The sequence below is a fragment of the Gorilla gorilla genome, chromosome 3 (assembly GCF_029281585.2).
Source record: "Gorilla gorilla gorilla isolate KB3781 chromosome 3, NHGRI_mGorGor1-v2.1_pri, whole genome shotgun sequence".
Taxonomy (NCBI): domain Eukaryota; kingdom Metazoa; phylum Chordata; class Mammalia; order Primates; family Hominidae; genus Gorilla; species Gorilla gorilla.
In genome coordinates this window covers 9,093,695-9,112,296 of record NC_073227.2, presented here as the reverse complement: position 1 = coordinate 9,112,296, position 18,602 = coordinate 9,093,695, and the positions used below count along the sequence as shown (strand labels likewise).

Here is an 18,602-nt window from a genome sequence, read left to right as displayed (position 1 = left end):
TCACTTTTCCTGTTAAATTAAAAACTTATATAACTACTTTGGATTAAAAAGTTATATATAATATGTATATATAATTTGTATAAATATATATTTATATATTATTTGTATATATTTATATAAATATTTGCATAAATATATTTATATAAAATATTATTTGCATATATTTATATAAAATATTTGCATAAACATATTTATATATTTGCATATATTATCTGTATAAATATATATTTATATAAATATTATCTGTATAAACATATATTTATATAAAATATTTATAATATATTTATATAAAATATTTATAAATATATATTTATATAAAATATTTATATATATTTATATAAAATATTTATAAATATATAGTATGATTTTCATGTATGCATCTATGCATCCTCCCTGCTTCTTCCATTTAGTGAACTGTATTCACTAACTGTTAGTGACTGTTTCTTCTGGATGGTGAGATTTTTTTTCTTCACATTTTTATTTTTTTAGAGATGGGCCCTGGCTCTGTTGCCCAGGCTGGAGTGCAATGGTGCAATCCTAACTCACTGCAGCCTTGAACTCTTGGGCTCAAGTGGTCCTCCTGCCTCAGCCTCCTGAGTAGTTGGGACTACAGGCACATACCACTACACCTGGCTAATTTTCAAATTTTTTTTTTAGAGATGGGGTCTCACTACATTGCCCAGGCTGGTCACAAACTCCAGGCTTCAAGCGATCCTCCTGCTTCCCCAACCTCCCAAAGTGCTGGGATTACAAGTGTGAGCCACCATTCACTCTTTAAAGACTTTTCTGATGAGCTCGGTTGTGATATATAAATAAGTGATTTTGGTATGGAATAATGAACAACATTTGGAAATTTCTATCATCCAGTGAACTGTTATTTTCCAAACAACAATGCAGATGTTAAGAATCACATCTGGGTAAAAGTTCCATTCAGGGTGCAAGACAGGTCAATGTGTCGTAATGCATCAGGACATGAAAGTTCATTGATATGATTTCAGATTCCACATGGCAGCTAACCTTTTCTTTTTCAAAATAACTTTTATTTTGAAATAGTTGAAGACTCACAAGTTGCAAAAATAGTATAGAGAGTTCTACGTATCCTTCACCCAGCTCCCCCCAATGATGGTATCTTACACAACCAGATAAATACCAGGAAAATGATGTGGGCACAATTCTATTAATTCGAATACAGCCCTCAGTAGCATTTCACCAGTTTTTATATGCACTCGTTTCTTTTCTTTGTGTCCAACTAACCTTCAGCAAACTAACATTTGTTGAGTTTTGGTGTTGGCATCAAAAAAGATTTGGTGTCGGTATCAAAAAAGAATATCCACAATAATCAGAAAAAGGACATTAAAATATGCCTCCTCTTTCCAACTACTGATCTGAGGCTGGATTTTCTTCATATATATATAATAATTATTATTTTTTGAGATGGAGTCTCGCTCTGTCACCCAGGCTGGAGTGCAATGGCACAATCTTGTCTCACTGCAACCTCTGCCTCCCCGGTTCAAGCGATTCCTCCACCTCAGCCTCCCAAGTAGCTGGGATTACAGGCACCTGTCATCATGCCTGGCTAATTTTTGTATTTTTGTAAAGACAGGGTTTCACCATGTTGGCCAGGCTGGTCTTGAACTCCCGACCTCAGGTGATCTGCCCCCCGCCTCAGCCTCCCAAAGTGCTGAGATTACAGGTGTGAGCCACTCTGCCCAGCCGATTTTCTTCTTATATTGTAACCAAACACACATCACAACAAGTCAAACACAAAATCCAACTAGCTTCAATTAGGCCAGGCATTAAAGAGGTTTGTAAAAATGTAAAACATTATCACTTTTCTCATTAAACATTTATTTTTCATTTTAAAGACAAGAGTCTCACTCTGTTGTCCTGGCTGGAGTACAGTGGTGCAATCATGGCTCACTGCAGCCTTGAACTTCTGGGCTGAAACAATACTCTTTCCTCAGCCACCTGAGTAGCTGGGACCACAGGTGTGTGCCATCATGCCCAGCTAATTTTTGAAGTTTTTGGAGAGATGAGGGTCTCACTATGTTTCCCAGGCTGATCTCAAACACCTGGGCTCAAGTGATCCCCCCACTCTGGCCTCCCAAAGTGCTGGGTCTCACTGAATTTTTTTGTTTTGGAAAATATAGTTACTTTTCCTTCAAGTGTTATATTAATATGCAATAGATTCCTTATAAATGAATACTTTTTTAATCTTAGTTTTCATCTCAAATGCCATAAACACTGATACATGTAACCCTCATAAACCAAAGCGCCTTGGGGCCCTCAGTGGTTTGTAGGATTCTAAGAGCTCCGTGCTCCCTAAGGTAATCCAGGTGCCTCCTCCCACAGAGCTCCTGGACTCTAACAAAGTCCAGAACCTTTTCATTCATTGATTTAAACACACATATTTGGGTCATACCATAGCTTATTCAGAGGGAATTAAAAGTTCAGAAGCTTCTAGGGTGATTGTCAATGGGGGAAAATATGATACAAACTGTATATTAAAGTGATCTTTTATTAAACTATTTACTGCTTAGTCTAAATTCAGGTACAGCAGTCAAAGAAATTAAAGTTATCCATCAACTTTGTTGAATTCATATCTTTCATTTTAGAATAACAGCAGACTTTAAGCATGTATTATTTTTCCAGTGTTCAGCTTAGTCTAAGACTGTGTGAGTTTGGTTTGATCCATTGCCGTGAAGAATACACAGACAGCAGCTGTAATGAGCAGATGCATTCCCTCGTAGAGAAGTTTTGGAGAAAATACACTCCATATAAATAAATGATAGCGCAGAGATGTCACCAAAACGATATATGTGGAAACTGGAATAGAACAAATCAGTGCGTAGCAGAAGCAAGCATGACTCAGTGCTGAACCGCTGTTAATAAGAAAGAAAATGTGTATTAGCACATGCCACTTACGTATCACACATGTAACAACACTTTTATTTTCAAAGACTCCAGTAGCTCTTGCCCTTGGACTAGAGGGCACCGCATTCCTTCTTCCGCACACACATCCAGTCACCATGGTGCTGGGACAGGTGCCTCTCCAGATGCGCTGGAGACGGGAAAACCCATCCTGCCCCCTTGGAGGCTGTGTTCTAGTGAAGGAGGCAGGAGAAACCAGACATGTAACATGTCAGGAAGAGACAAATTCATGAAGAAAAATGAAGCAGAGTAAACAGAAGAAGGATGGGTGAGGGCCACCATGTCCCCCCCTACACACACCTTGAGCTCTCCAGAAATGCTTCTGAAACTTGACTATGTAAAAATCACCTACAGTATGTGCTGAAGTGCCACTCTGGAGCCCCCCACCCAACAGAAATCTGGATGTGGTTGGTCTGGGGTGGGCAGAGGTCTGAGTCTCCACAAGGCACGGAGGTGCCCGAGGGGACATGAGCTGCAGCCCCAACTGCTCAGCCATTGTCTGCCACCGTCATCTGTAAAACAGCTCTGAAAAACGCACCCCCAGACTTTGCAGTTATTTAAAAATTATATATGCATGTGCTACTATATCACATGCATTATAAAATACAAACAATGAATAGAAAATCACAAAAGGGTGAGATACAAATAAACATAAATACAAGTTCTGAGCTTTTCTCCCTGCTGTGGTGTGGAGGACCGTCTGGTCTGGGGACACTGGCCCAGCGGGGTTTGCTGAGCAAATGCTCGGAATAAGAGCCACCCCTCGAAGTATGTTAATGTACCCCCCTAGTTTTCAAACCACCAACACACTACATAAATCTCTTCCTCAAAGCAACTTCCCGTGAGTCTGTGATTATTGAAAAATGATAAATTACATTATTTGGGCACTTTCCATGCCTCATCCATGACCTCTGATCAAGTTCTGTTAGAAAGGGCCTGGGGGCAGCCCCCAGATCCTCAGTCCTGTTGGCACGTGTGTGTGTCTGGGTGTGTGGGTCCCGCTGCATGTCCTGTAAAGGGCCCCTCAGTCCTGTCAGCACGTGTGTGTGTCTGGGTGTGTGGGTCCCGCTGCATGTCCTGTAAAGGGCCCCTCAGTCCTGTCAGCACGTGTGTGTGTCTGGGTGTGTGGGTCCTGCTGCATGTCCTGTAAAGGGCCCCTCAGTCCTGTCAGCACGTGTGTGTGTCTGGGTGTGTGGGTCCCGCTGCATGTCCTGTAAAGGGCTCCTCAGTCCTGTCGGCACGTGTGTGTGTCTGGACCCCACATGCATGTCCTGTAAAGGGCTCCTCAGTCCTGTTGGCACGTGTGTGTGTCTGGGTGTGTGGGTCCCGCTGCATGTCCTGTAAAGGGCTCCTCAGTCCTGTCAGCACGTGTGTGTGTCTGGGTGTCTGGACCCCACATGCATGTCCTGTAAAGGGCTCCTCAGTTCTGTCGGCATGTGTGTGTGTCTGGGTGTGTGGGTCCCGCTGCATGTCCTGTAAAGGACTCCTCAGTCCTGTCAGCACGTGTGTGTGTCTGGGTGTGTGGGTCCCGCTGCATGTCCTGTAAAGGGCCCCTCAGTCCTGTCAGCACGTGTGTGTGTCTGGACCCCACATGCATGTCCTGTAAAGGGCTCCTCAGTCCTGTCAGCACGTGTGTGTGTCTGGACCCCACATGCATGTCCTGTAAAGGGCTCCTCAGTCCTGTCGGCACGTGTGTGTGTCTGGACCCCACATGCATGTCCTGTAAAGGGCTCCTCAGTTCTGTCAGCACGTGTGTGTGTCTGGGTGTGTGGGTCCCGCTGCATGTCCTGTAAAGGGCTCCTCAGTCCTGTCGGCACGTGTGTGTGTCTGGACCCCACATGCATGTCCTGTAAAGGACTCCTCAGTTCTGTCAACCCAGCAGCTCCACCAGGTGTTACTTGAGGGTGTCCTGTATGTGGCTCCTGCTTCAGTGCTCACTGCTCAGGAAAGGGTGTCAACAGCCACGAAGGGCCAAGGACGGGGCTGTCTCTGGCGGGAGGTGCCCGGTACCTCGTGCCCCCAGCGACTGTCTCTGGTCCCTCCACAGCCTCACCTCAGCCCCCCACCAGCTCCCCATCTCAGGCCTTGGAGGGGCCCTTCCTCCTCCTGGCTTCTCCAAACACTCCTTCACCTCAGCCCGCCATGTGCTCCAGTCAAATACTCAGACCCTGGGATCTCCTGGTGGGCAGCCGGTGCCTCTGGTCCTTTCACTGCTTTCCTTGCCAGGCCCTGGCTCCTTAGGCGGGTCCCCCAAACCCGTACCGCTGGTCACCACTTGGTATCCAGCCCCACAGGCCGGGGACCCCACAGGGAGGTGGACCCCAAAGGTATCCTCAATACACCTGGTGACAGCAACACCCGGGAAAAGGTGAACATACTGGGCAGAAAGCTTCGTGGCTAAGTGGGCTGTGGCCCCATCCTACCCAGACAGCGCGCGGGAAGCTGTGGCTTAGACATGGCACCACTTTGACTTCAGTTTAACACTTTATAGCGTTACCCACCTAGAAGATGGCGGCTTGCTGTTCCCACCACTTTAGCAAAGAGCCATTTGCGCTGCAGGGGAGCAGGCAGCCCGGGGTGCCAGCCCCTGGAACAGAGGGTCGCCAACCACTCAAGGCCACGTTTTTGATCTTTTGGAAACATATTTTCTCTGTCTACAATTTAGACCTGGTTATAGTTTTCCTATTCTAGTGAAACAAAATAGAAACCATGAGTAAAACTTGATGCTTTAAGCTTTTAAAAGGGAAGAAGAAAACCCTATAAAATGAAGAAGAAATGCTCCTTGACTAGGAAAACTATCATATGTACTCTCCAGTTGATCAAAATGCTTTCACCTCACTTAATATTTGTCTTTTTCCCTCCCAAATACAAACGTGCCTGGCTATGTAAGAGATGAAAAGTGCCTGGTCCATCAAACTGCAATCTGCAAGCACCAGGGCAGCTGCAAGGCCGAAGACCAAACCTACAGAGAGAGGAGCTGGGCAAGTACTTCCAGCCCTCCGTCTCCAGCTGGCCACTGGGAGGTGTGCCGTCCACCCAATAGATGGCTTGATCACGCCGCGCACAGCTGTAGCACATCCGTTCTCCAGGGCAGAGGCGGATGCACCTCCACGCGCTCACGCCCGCTTGTCCTGACACCTGACCACACGACGTGCTGACAGCCCACCCCAGACGGCCGAGGACGGGGTCTCCTGTTTCTGTAAGCCCAGTGTGAGCACGCAGCTGGCCTCAAAACCAAGTCAGAGAAAGATGTCCCAGGGCAGCTGCTGAGACAGGCAGGCGCCGAGCAGGGGTCTCGTGGCAGACGTTTGTTTTTATGCAGAATCGAAGTCTGGAAGGACGTCTCCACACAGCGCCACCACAGTGGGTGTCTCCCAGGCTGGTCTGTTGGTGGCTTCCGCCCGCAAAGCCTCAGCTTTCTGCTGTGATGACAAGCTCAGCGGTGACTGTAAATTACGGAGGTCTGTCCACAGACTGCCCCAAAGTGGGCGTCTCAAGCGTCCACAGGCACCTGAAGAAAAGGCAGGTGGATCTCAGGCATTCCTGTCCCCGGGAAGCTTGCAGTCTGGCCAGGGAGCGATTCTCCCCTTGGAAAGGCTCCATGTCCGCTGTGGGAAGGCACGTGCCTATCACTGCTGAAGCAAGGCCAATGCTCCCCCGACCCCTTACGGAAACCTGTGAGCGACTGAGGGGTCCAGCCCGGGCCCGCCGAGTCTGCGGGACGTGAGCACTTCCACCATGGTGGACGGTTCCTTTGGCTCCGAAGCACTCATGCTGTGAGAGCCTCAATACAGGACGTGAGCGGCGAGGGGCTCCTTTCAGAGTGGAAAAAGCTCAAAGGCAGGCACGGGTGTGCGTGCCTGGGTGCGTGGGCCCTGCCCGCATGTCCTGTACAGGGCTCCTCAGTCCTGTCAGCCCGAGGACATCTCTGCGGAATGTCGACAGGGGGCTGGGCATCTGGGTCTGGAGGCAAGGCCAAGGGTCCCTGTGGCCTGGGTCTCGGGAGCTGGTCTGGGGAGGGGAGTGAGGCGGGGAGAGGACCTGGGTGGAGCTGAGAGGATGACCTGGCGAAGGAGGCTGTGGAGCAGAAGCCAGAGGGCGGAGCGGGGCCACAGAAACGTGCAGATGCTCTGTGGAGTCGCCGGGAGCTCGGCAGGAGAAGCCTCCAAGTGTCCTGGGAGGGCTGGCACGGGGGCTCAGCAGTCAGCACCGCGAGAGCAACTGTTCAGTCATGGGAGGACGTAGGAGCCCTCCAGCCTCACTGCTCAGCGGAGAGGCCACAGTGCGCTCCCTGGGGCTCCCGGCAGGACTGGGGCCTCCGGTCACCACAGGACACACGCAAAGCTCTGGCTGACCTGCCCAAAGCCACCCAGCAAGTGCGGGAGGCTGGTCCAGTCAGTGTCCCAGACGCTCGCCTGCCCGGGAGGAGGCCGGGCCGCGGTGCGCGGTTTCAGCACACGCAGAAACGCATAGGTGCTGCGGGGATTCGTGACTGTGGCTGGCAGCAGGGACTCGTGACTGTGGCTGGCAGCAGGGACAAGCGTGGAGCACGGGGCACTCTGGCAGATGCCGCAGGGGCCACTAGCCCCTCCAAGGCTGTGAACGCTTCCAAGTGTCCCCCATTGAGCTCCCAGCAACTCCCATTTTACAGATGGGAAAACCAGGCACATGTGAGTCGAATAACTTTGCAGGCCCTGGGGTCTCTACCAGACCAAGTTGGGAGGTACAGAATCACCACCCCCTCCGCACTCCACTCAGCACCTGACTCCGCCAGGCCAGGCACTGAGGCTGCTATGGTGAACAGAGCTGGTGAAGCCCCTGCCTCACAAAGCCTCCTTTCTTGGGGGAGCAAGAAACATACGATGAGGAAGCAGAGAGTGTGCTGCGGTGGGAACGCTGCAGAGAAGACGGGCGTGTGGATGGGGAGCTGCACCCTTGATCTGGGTTTCCCCGGGGGAACTTCTGCACAAAACCGCCAGGAGACGGGCATGTGGATGGGGGGGCTGCACCCTTGATCTGGGGTCCCCCGGGGACATCTGCACAAAGCTGCCAGGAGATGGGTGTGTGGATGGGGGGCTGCACCCTTGATCTGGGGTCCCCCGGGGACATCTGCACAAAGCTGCCAGGAGATGCGTGTGTGGATGGGGGGCTGCACCCTTGATCTGGGGTCCCCCAGGGGGAACTTCTGCACAAAACCGCCAGGAAACGGGTGTGTGGATGGGGGGCTGCACCCTTGATCTGGGGTCCCCCAGGGGAACTTCTGCACAAAGCTGCCAGGAGACGGGTGGGTGTTGGCGAGGAGACCTCAGGCTCACTGGAGGGAACGAGGCGGACCAGGCAGGAGAGCATGGAGGGCAGGCCAGACGCAGCTTGAAGGGACTTCTCAGCGACAGGGGACAGGGCTCACGTCTCTGAACTTCCCTGTGCCCCCCACCCTGTTTTTCCAACCCAAATCATCAGCGTATGTGTGGAAGGGACATGCCCCCAGCTACTCAAGGACGACTCAGAACAGCCACGGCCCTGGCCAGGAGCCTTCTCCAGGGTCCTGCGCGCTCCAGCAGGGTCTCTGGGGGCCGAGAGCCGTCTTTTATCTTCATGTCCCCAAAGGGGAAGGACGACCCGCCCTCCATTTGGCCACCAGCAAACAGAAAAACCTGGAGTGGCGGGAAAAGGAATTTTCCTCCCTGTGTCTCTAGAAACCATGCGCTGGTGTGACCTGGGCAGCCCAGCGAGGCCCTGTCAGACCCAACCCTGGGGAGCCCGGCGAGGCCCCGTCAGACCCGACCCTGGCCCTACATGGACGCCTCAGGCCGGCTTCTGGCCCTTGAGCTTTGGACCGTTCCCTATTTAAGGAAAAGAAAACTGTTGAAAAGACTGTTGGACCCATGGAGCTTAGACCCCCTTGCCTCTGGAACAAAGTACAACCCTTAAAACCAGGCAGCTGGCCCCCAGAACTGTGCTGATGGCAGAGAGGCGCCTCACCTGCGTGTTTCTGAGCTCATGAAGTGCACTAAGTGGCTGGCCCACAGCACAGGCCCTGCGTACGTCCCAAACGCTGTCAGGAGCACGGCTGGGATTTCCACGTAGGTGTCTAAGCCCACGAAGCCTGCGGAGATGTCCACGGTGGCAATGTTGTTGGAGTTGCCCTGGAATACACAAGAAGAGCTGACACAGGCCTCACAACACGTGGCATCAACAGCCACGATGTTAGCGTGAGCCACGATGTTAGCGTGAACCGTGTAGGCATCCCAGATAACCATGCCGGCACGGACACACGTGTGGTCAGAGGTGGCTGCCCAGCCGTTCCTTCAGACTGCTGAGCTGGCCTTGCCTGGGTGGCACCCCCTCCCCCTGCCTGCAGTGCCCAGGCTGCGGAGGGGCGGGCACGTGAGCAGACCGTGCAGAAGCTGGGGCCCCCTCTGAGGAGGGACGCACACACAGACCGGCTGGCTGACTGTCACACATCTAAGACCCTTGTCCAGACCCATCGACTTTTCTTAAGACAGGCACATGAAGCTCCCCTCAAGGACCCCCATCCGAGGGGCGCATAGGGCCCTGAGAAGTACAGCTGCTGGGCCCAGCCAAGGTGGGAGCTGGGCTGAAGACTAGAACGGGCGCCCAGCCAGGTCCCATCTACGGTGAGGTGCTGCCAGTGGGTTACATGGTGGAGGGCAGGCCAGCCGCTGGGGGCGCACAGCCCCTGGTGCAAATTGGTAACTCACATCTGGCTTACATATCAGACCATGAGGACTCACTTGGTCTGGTCAAACTTCATCTGTCAAGGTTCTGGCCAGTCCCGGCCCAGCCCTGGTAGGTAACTCCCTGCAGGATGCAAGCGCTGATGCCACACAGCTTACCCTGCTCCTAGTGATTCTGGATCCCAAAAAGGGGTCTTCTGAGAGACCCTGCCTCTCCGCGCAGGCCCCGCCTCTCCACTCCAAGACCACACCCTTCCACTCCTAGGCCCCACCTCTCCATTCCTAGGCCCCTCCTCTCTGCTCCCAGGCCCCGCCTCTCCACTCCAAGACCACACCCTTCCACTCCTAGGCCCCACCTCTCTATTCCTAGGCCCCTCCTCTCTGCTCCCAGGCCCCGCCTCTCCACTCCCAGGCCCTGCCTCTCCACACTCCATCTTTACTTACTCTGATGTCTGTCACTTGCCTGTCATGCTGACCTTTCCTCAGAAACTCATGACATCTACAGTCCGACAGCACATGTCTCTATCAAGCCCAACGAAGATCCCTCTCCAGAACCAGAACTGTTCATGTCCACAAAACACTGGCTGGGTGCTCACCAGCTTGGCTCCTTCCTCCCCTTCCATGCAGAGAGCTGTGGGCCCAGGGGGTCCCCAAGTCATGTTGATGCTGCTTCCCCAGCATCTCACAGATGTGTGTTGACTCCTATCCCTGTTGTCTTAGGCCCCAGCCCTTTGACTTGGCTTGCCCTGAGACCCACTGGACTCGCGGCTACTGCCTCTCCTGGACAGTGCCGCCCCAGTCATGTGACTCCTCCACTTGGAAGCTCTTCTGCAGGGAGACTGAGGAGAGAGCAAACAGGCAGAAGCAGCAGGAGACCCTGGAGGGTGGCAGGCGGACAGAGTCCCAGATGCCACGACGGGAGCAGGGGAGGAGGACACCTGGGAGGTCACTGTGGCTCTGAGCAGGCTCAGCCAGGCACAGAGACTGCCAGCCATGCTGACATGTCTGCAGCTGCACAGCAGCTTTACCTGCATGACTTCAACTAACCCAACAGTCCTGATGTGCTTCGTGATTATCCTCATCAAACAGGGAGGAAACGGAGGCAGAGAGACCCAGGGACTGGGCGAATGTGGAGGGCCAGCAGATGAGCAAGGGCAGTCACGTTCCTGATCCCTGATCTGTTAAGGAACTGCCCAGTCGAGGGCAGGAAGCAGGGATGGGCAGCAAAGCCACAGGTTCCTCTCCGAGGAGATCTAACACTGAGGGGCAGCGGACTCAGCCTCAAAACAGGGGCCATGGGGAGGTGGGGAGACCAGGGAGGTCCTGGGGAGGCCGGGAGACCACTATCCCTGATTTACAGATAAGGAAACGAAGGTGTGGCAAGAGCCCGCCGGAGGCCGCCTGGCTTGAATGTGCTGGATACCAGCATCCAGGCCTGCAGTTCTGCTGGGGACACCCTTGTGCCTTGTGTGGACATGGCAGGGAGAGCTGCAGCTGTGTACAAGGAGGACAGGGGCCTGAGCGGATCAGAAGGGTCGGGCAAGCACCAGGACGGGGCTAAGAAGCTGGCCATTGGCCACCTACTCATTGTACCTGAAGACACAGACTTCTGTAACTTCACGTCTACCACCTTTGGGCTTCAGGATCAGGGGGACAGACATACAGACAGAAAATCCTGCAACTGTGGGCTGTTCCATGGGAAAGGCTGGGAGCACCAGGAAAGGAGAAGAGGATGGAGGAGAGGCCCTGTAGGGACACAAAGAACTGCACAAGCCTCCTGGGTACGAGACAGTGGACAGGCAGACACTGGTGCACACCAAGAAAATACAGACCTCACGGTAGAGACCAAAATGCAACCACGATGTTCAGCTGGTGCAAAGTGACTCAGCCTGGGAGTCGGGGCTGGAAGGGAACCAGCAGGGCTGTGCCTGCTCTCCTGAGGTTGCCAGGAGGCTGGATGAGGCTGGATCCCTCTGAGGCCCCGTCTGCCTGTCCCTCTATGTCTCTTCAAACTGAGGTGGTTTGGGCTTGTCTGGGATGGGTCTTTAAACACCGGACAGAAGCCCTGACGACCCACCAGGCTTCAGGGAGCTAATAATCATGGGGGCACCAACGGTCCCCAGTGTGGACAGCCCTGACACCAGGGGCAAAGGGCATGAACGAGAACAATTATTACATTCATCAATGAAGCAAGTGAACAACGTGATGTCTGTGCTTCCTGAACTGCTTGTAATCAATAAACCCAGGCCTGGCCCAGCAAAGCAGCAATCTGCTGTGTTAAGCACCCACACATCCACACCTGGGACGTCTGTCTTAAACAACCGGCTGTACTTTGTCTTATAAAATACACACGGAAGTTCAGCATAATTCACCATGCCACACTGACAGTCACTTTCCAACTTACGGTAACATTTTCTCAAAGAAAAATTTAAAATAAATATGTAAAAAATGAAGTCTACTACCCATGATAATAATGAAAACCTACCTGAAAATAGAAGAATGCTTGACCAAACCAATAATGCATCACAGTAATCTCAGCTGCATCGTGTCTCAGGGGCTTCCAGATGAATTTAGTCATTAGAGTCTGAATCAAGAGGCTAAATGCTAAGACCGGAAGATTATGTGGTCTAAAGAGCAAGGCTGCCAGAAGAACTAATCCACTATATATCTCCCATAAACCTACAGTCTTGAGTTTGAAGTCTGCAGCAATGACTTGAGATTTAAGTAAGTCTTTGGTGCCCGTGAACAGAATGCCAAGGACAAAGACATAAACAAAACGAGCTTCAATAATACCCCTAAAAAAGAGCAAAACAAGTTAGATTCATTAGCACCAGTGAGAAAAATTCAAAAACATTTTCCCATGAAAAACACACCTATCTACCCACGGAACCAGTAAATGTCCCAGCACTGCTGACTAAAGGAGCCGCGGCACCCTCCCTACCCCCAGGTCCTATCACAGCAGTGGGCATGTCTCCTCCGCAGAGCAGCCCTGAGGAGCCGCCGCCAAAGGCCCACAGGTGTGTCCTTGTGCAGACTCTTCTGCTGGGGTTGGCTTCGGGGAGATCTTGCTCATTTGACTTATCTGGTGGCCCGCCTGCTTTGCAGTTAATGAAAAAAAACCCAACACACTAGTATAAGAGTCAACTCTAAGAAACTGCTGTAAGTTCATAAATGTTCATTGCACAACTGGGCAGATTTAAAGAAGGATTTGCACATTTACAGGTACACATACATGCAGCTATAGGTAAATAAGCACCCGCACATTCACAGGCACACACGCGTGCAATGGTGCAGTCATCCAACCCGCGGGCTTTGAGAAAAGGCAGAGCTCTGCTCAGTCCGAGCCCTGCTGCTCACCAGCTCTCCTACTCGGGCGTGTCAATCAAGACTTCCGACCCTCAGCTTTGCTATTTGTGACTCACTAGCTCTCCTACTCGGGCGTGTCAATCAAGACTTCTGACCCTCAGCTTTGCTATTTGTGAAATGGAGAGAAAATGGTTCTACACTTCACAAAGTCATCCTAGGAATTAAGCAAGGGAATGCAGTGAGTGCTTGGCACACAGTAAGCTCAGTAAAATTAAGTACTCTTATGATAGTTATCTGTAAAGGATACAATTACCAAAAAATTTCACCTTACAAAACACGTATGTTCCTAAAACATAATATTTTAAATAAATTTTGTAAATGGAATGCTTCACACAGCCTGCAAATCTGATCATTTAAAATAATCATAATTTTTAATATCATCATAATATTGTGAAAACTGAATTTTCCTATATTAGATTTTCTTAGAAAGCTTTGTACATTAAGAAAGTAAACTTTGATCAGTTTAGTTCAAACAGCCTGAGCACTGTATACCATGTGTCTGGCAGTGTGGCTGCCAGGAGGGGCCCACATCTTGGCTGAGGAGCTGGGGTCAGGTACCTGGCAACCCCCACAGGCCAAGGTGTGTGCTAAGTTGAGAGTGAATTATAGGCCCATCTGCATTCAAATAAGGGAGAAATCAGCAAAGGTCACAATCACTGGAGAAGTTTCATAGAAGAAAAGGGACTGGGTTTCTGTGTCGAGAGGATGCTAGGGCAGGCAGGGTGATGAGCAGGAGGGGCATCATCCAGGGCCTTTGGTGGGTTCTCCTCCCGCCCCGGCCAGGCAGTGCCTGATCCTGTTCATCCAGGGCCTTTGGTGGGTCCTCCTCCTCCTCCCCTGGCCGGGCAGAGTCTGATCCTGCTCAACCAGGCCCACCCCGCTTCCACCTCCACTCCAGCCATCCCTGGGCTTCTGAGTGGAGGACAGTCAGGAACTGAGTGCAAAGGATTTCAGACTCTCAGTGGATGGCAGGGCCCGGGGGACTGACAGGAGAGAGGCAGCTGTTACAATGATCTAGAGCCAGGATGCCTCTGTAGCCAGGACCTATTTATGATCGGGACAGATGGGGACAAAGGACGGAGGCACTTTACAGGAAGAAGGTGAACCAGGCAGTGTGTGTGGAAAGAAAAGGCACACTGGCTAGTTCTGGACACTAGCAAATTACATGCTGCAGGAAGCAGGCCAGGAAAGGGAAGAGGGCCAAGGTCTTGAGATGAGTGATGCTGAAATTCAGTGTATAGATCTGTGAGGAAATGAATTTATTCATACGCTGCACCTTAAACACACACCCGCAAATGTAACATCCATTTGGATGAGCCCAAAGTCTCAGATTCCAAAGTCAACAGCCTTTGAGACATCTCCACAGAACACCGCTGGTACCTGCCCGTCAGCATCCTCTCTGCACCAGGCCCCGGCCCCAGATGACGGCCTGCTACACTCTCACTGCCTCAGCCAGGCCTCAGGTCCCCCTAACTCCCACCCCTTACTCCCCACTCAGCCAGGAAGTATTTCCAGGGGTGCCCCTGGAGCCCCATGGCCACCCCTCAGGCTGGCCACAGCCCTCAGCAGTCACCTTGACTTGCTGTGATTAGAAAAGCAACACTTATTAACTCTAGACATCGCTAAGATACAAAAATAAATAAAAAGCAAGACCACAATCTTATGATTTCAGGTCCTAAATATAATCACCAGTATTTTAAGTATGTAGTCTTTCATATAAGTATGAAAAAAAAAAAAACAGGTACACAATTAGTAAGCTGGGGTCATACTACCATTTTACAGCCCACTGTTCCACAACATGCTTCTCTGTTCTGTGCAAATAGGCTGCCTAACAGCCAGAAGACCCGTCTGCAGAGCACCGACCTCACTGGGAGGGTCACTGTCAGAGCCCCGACCTCACTGGGAGGGTCACTGTCAGAGCACCGACCTCACTGGGAGGGTCACTGTCAGAGCACCGACCTCACTGGGAGGGTCACTGTCAGAGCACCGACCTCACTGGGACGGTCACTGTCAGAGCATCGACCTCACTGGGACGGTCACTGTCAGAGCACCGACCTCACTGGGAGGGTCACTGTCAGAGCACCGACCTCACTGGGAGGGTCACTGTCAGAGCACCGACCTCACTGGGAGGGTCACTGTATTGCTGCTGGATAATTACCCTGGTTGTTCCTTTTTGCAAGGACACTTTGTGAAGGACACTTCAGTGGACATGCCTCTGTCCCATCCCAGGCTCCTGCCTCTGCTTATATTCTTGAGATAAATGGAAACAGCTATTTAAATTTAAATAGAGGGTCACCCAATGTTACAAGCTGCCCTCCAGAACGGCTTCTGCTCATCCCACTCCTGTGTTCACCACCACAACACAATTAAAATCAGAAACACAGTTGCTTTGACACAAAGAAAATAAACTGGTCCTCCTGCCTGAGCCCTCCCGCCAATCAACAGGAGCTCCTGGCCCCTTATGGGGGCTCGTTATAAATTACGAGGAAGGTCTGATTTTCCAGCAAGCTTCATTTCCCAGCTGCTGGGAAACATCCACTCATCATCCTCATCACCAATTACACCCTGACCAGGAAAACAGAACCCTGGCCATCACGTGCTGCCACTAACTTAGAAACCGATTCACGCTCATCTGTCTGTCCCATCACACACCCTGAAGGTTTTATTTTAAATTAAAAAAATCTTACTTCCAAGTGATTTCTCTCCTAAAAGTAACACATAAAACATAAAAAGTGCTAACAACGCAGCTGGCTGAGGTTTTCTTAGTTACACTCCAGTAGCTGTTGACACAGTCACAACTCACAAACACCAAACTCCAATGCTCTGAAGACTGGCTTGGTCGTCTCAGTTCATCAAACAGTAAAGTGGTTCCACGCGCCCCGTGTCTGCCAGTTCATCAGAGTAAAGTGGTTCCACGTGCCCTGTGTCTGCCAGTTCATCAAAGAGCAAAGTGGCTCTATGCACCCCGTGTCCACCACGCACTTACTTGGAAATGTCCTTGCTGTCCGGCCGCCACGGGAACCGGACACTCCCGATGGCCGCCCGGTAGCAGTAGACGCCCAGCAGCCCCAACGCCAGGGCAGCCTTGGACACAGGGGAGCACCCCCTCTGCACCAGCACAAAAACTACGAGGAGGGAGAGGGCAGCCAGGACAGAGAGCTCGGCTTTGTGGTCAGAGCTGAAATGAGATGGAAAATGCCAGCATTACGTAAACAAACAGCGACAAGATCAATCTACACCAAGTGGCTTTCAAAGAACTGTATTAAAAAATAGCTGATTTTCCCAAAAACCAAAGATTACATGAAATTGTTGGTTTTTATTTTCAAACAAAGGTTCTTAAAGTGTAACAAATAAAAGATGGTCAACCTCAGTGGGGTGTGGTGGCTCACACCAGCAATCCCAGCACTTTAGGATGCCAATGCGGAAGGATCGCTTGAGGCCAGGAATTTGAGACCAGTCTGGGCCACATGGTGAGAAGTCATTAAAAAAAAAAAAAAAAAAAGACAGTTAACTTGAACTCTCACTTCTCATTCACAAACGGGTCTCCCACCATCAGATGTGGATGCCCAGAGGCCAGGCGGTGACAAATAGAAACCGTCCTCTTGTTCCCTGGTACCCTCTCGGGCTCAGCCCTGCACCTACCAGCTCACCTCCCCTCTCCTGCCTTCTCCCATTAACTCAGTAACGCACGATATGTCCTGACCCACATGGCCTCACAGGGTCTGCCGTCACCCGCTCCTGGGTGAGGACATGGTGCAGAGGTTGACGGCTTGTCAGAGAGCAGAGCCCGGAGTCCCGACTGCGATGGGGTGGTGCAGCACCAGCCAGCCCTGGCCTGTGTGAGGGTGGGGAAGGCCGGGCTCCCTTCTGTTTCTTTCACTGCAGCTTCCGCTTCAAAGCCTCCCAGGATGACAGGGGGAGACTGGGGCCACACGGGGGCCTGGGCCTCACCCCGGGAAGGGGTACCTGGGTGTCTGTGTATTGTTGCTTTTTAAATGGCACGTGTTTTTACACAATCTTCAGGATTGTTATAATAATAAAATAGAACATTTATAACAATATAATTGTTACTGTCATCGAAATTATATGAATGTGGGCTGCCTCAAAATAACTGTAATATTTTCAGACTATGGTTGACCTCGCGTAAGCAAAACCGCGGATAATGCGGTTGGGGGTGGCTCTTGCATGTGGGGTGGAAAGCCAGCCGATTCTCTCCTAATGCTTTAATTTTCCAGGTGTCACAGTGCTATTCCGGGACACGGAGCTCCCTGACACACCCGGCTGCTCTACATGCCTGGGATCCCACCCCTATGCAGGCGTGCCCCACACAACCTCCCAGCAGCCCGTCCCCCCTCCGCTTCCTCACCTCTGGAGTGGGGACCAACCAAAGTCCCCTCTCCGGGGTTTCTCTGGAAAGGAAACGTGTAGGCACACGGCAGGCAGATAGAAGGACCCATCTGCGATGACTTGGCTAACCGAGGTTTTCGTAATTTAGTTAATGCTTAGCCTCCCACAAGAATTACTTAATCAGAAGAATCTGTAATTTCACAACTTCTGATGTAAACTTACAAGTATCTTCCAAAAGAACTGTGCCACTAACGTGGCCCCAGGAATCCTCACGTGCTCACCAAGACTGAGTCTCGTCATTCAATTCTGCTTCTCTGCCTCAGCAGGTATAAAGTCACACCCTGTCATTTAACTGGAAGTGCCCTCATTACTAGGACTGGGCATTTCCCTTTTCCTTCTGCTGCCATTTCTTACAGGAGTTCTCTGCAGTGACGGGACCGCAACCCTTGCTGTTACTCTCGCCGCAGATACTCTCATTGTGCTGCTTCTTTTGCTTTAGTTTCCTAAGTCTTCACTGCCAGACAATTAAAATTTAAGTCTCGGCAAATCTTAATTATTTTTCTGTCCTGGTTTCTTCTACTTATTTCGAGCCTTGCTTGAAATGATTTGCTATACTTCCTAGGTGGTTTTCCAGTCGCCAATGAAAGGCTCAGGAAGTGGCTGAATTCCCCCACACGGCTCTGTCCCTTCAGGATGAGGAGAGAGAAAAGGGAGGATGGAGAGGAGAAAGCAGCTTTGCTAAGGGCAAAGCTGGCCCACAGAGGCTGCGCCTGCCTTGCCTGGCTGACCCCGTCCTTCTTGCTGCCCTGGGGATCATCAGCAGCAGGATAGGGGTCTGGGGGAATGACATGGCTTAGATGTTTGTCCACTGCAAATCTCACATTGAACTTGGAGCTTCAGGCTGGGCACAGTGGCTCACGCCTGTAATCCCAGCACTTTGGGAGGCCGAGGTGGGTGGATCACTTGAGGTCAGGAGTTCAAGGCCAGCCCAGCCAACATGGTGACGCCCCATCTCCACTAAAAACACAAAAATTAGCCAGGCATTGTAGCGGGCGCCTGTAATCCCAGCTACTCAGGGGGCTGAGACAGGAGAATCTCTTGAACCTGGGGGGCAGAGAATGCAGTAAGCCAAGATCGTGTCACTGCACTCCAGCATGGGCGACAGAGTGAAACTCCGTTTCAAAAAAAAAAAAAAAAGACACTGGACCTCCAGTGTTGGAAGTGAGCCTTGTGGGAGATGTCTGGGTCATGGGGGCAGAT

At 51.2% G+C, this 18,602-nt stretch overlaps 1 protein-coding gene across 5 annotated transcripts in view; it reads right to left on the bottom strand.

The window, feature by feature from the left end:
* Positions 1 to 2,500: 2,500 nt before the first annotated feature.
* Positions 2,501 to 18,602, bottom strand: part of PIGG (phosphatidylinositol glycan anchor biosynthesis class G (EMM blood group)) — a 41,571-nt gene continuing 25,469 nt past the window's right edge. For 4 of the 5 annotated variants that reach the window (XM_004038295.5, XM_004038296.5, XM_055384243.2 and 1 more), the window contains 4 exons: positions 15,982 to 16,173; positions 12,115 to 12,424; positions 8,914 to 9,077; positions 2,501 to 2,882 (listed from right to left, as the gene is read on the bottom strand). In XM_004038295.5, coding sequence (XP_004038343.1) covers positions 2,666 to 2,882; positions 8,914 to 9,077; positions 12,115 to 12,424; positions 15,982 to 16,173 — 883 coding nt within the window. In that variant the 3' untranslated portion in view covers positions 2,501 to 2,665. Of the gene's footprint in view, positions 2,883 to 8,913; positions 9,078 to 12,114; positions 12,425 to 15,981; positions 16,174 to 18,602 lie in introns of those variants that run through there. The other variant, XM_055384242.2, reaches the window with a different exon arrangement.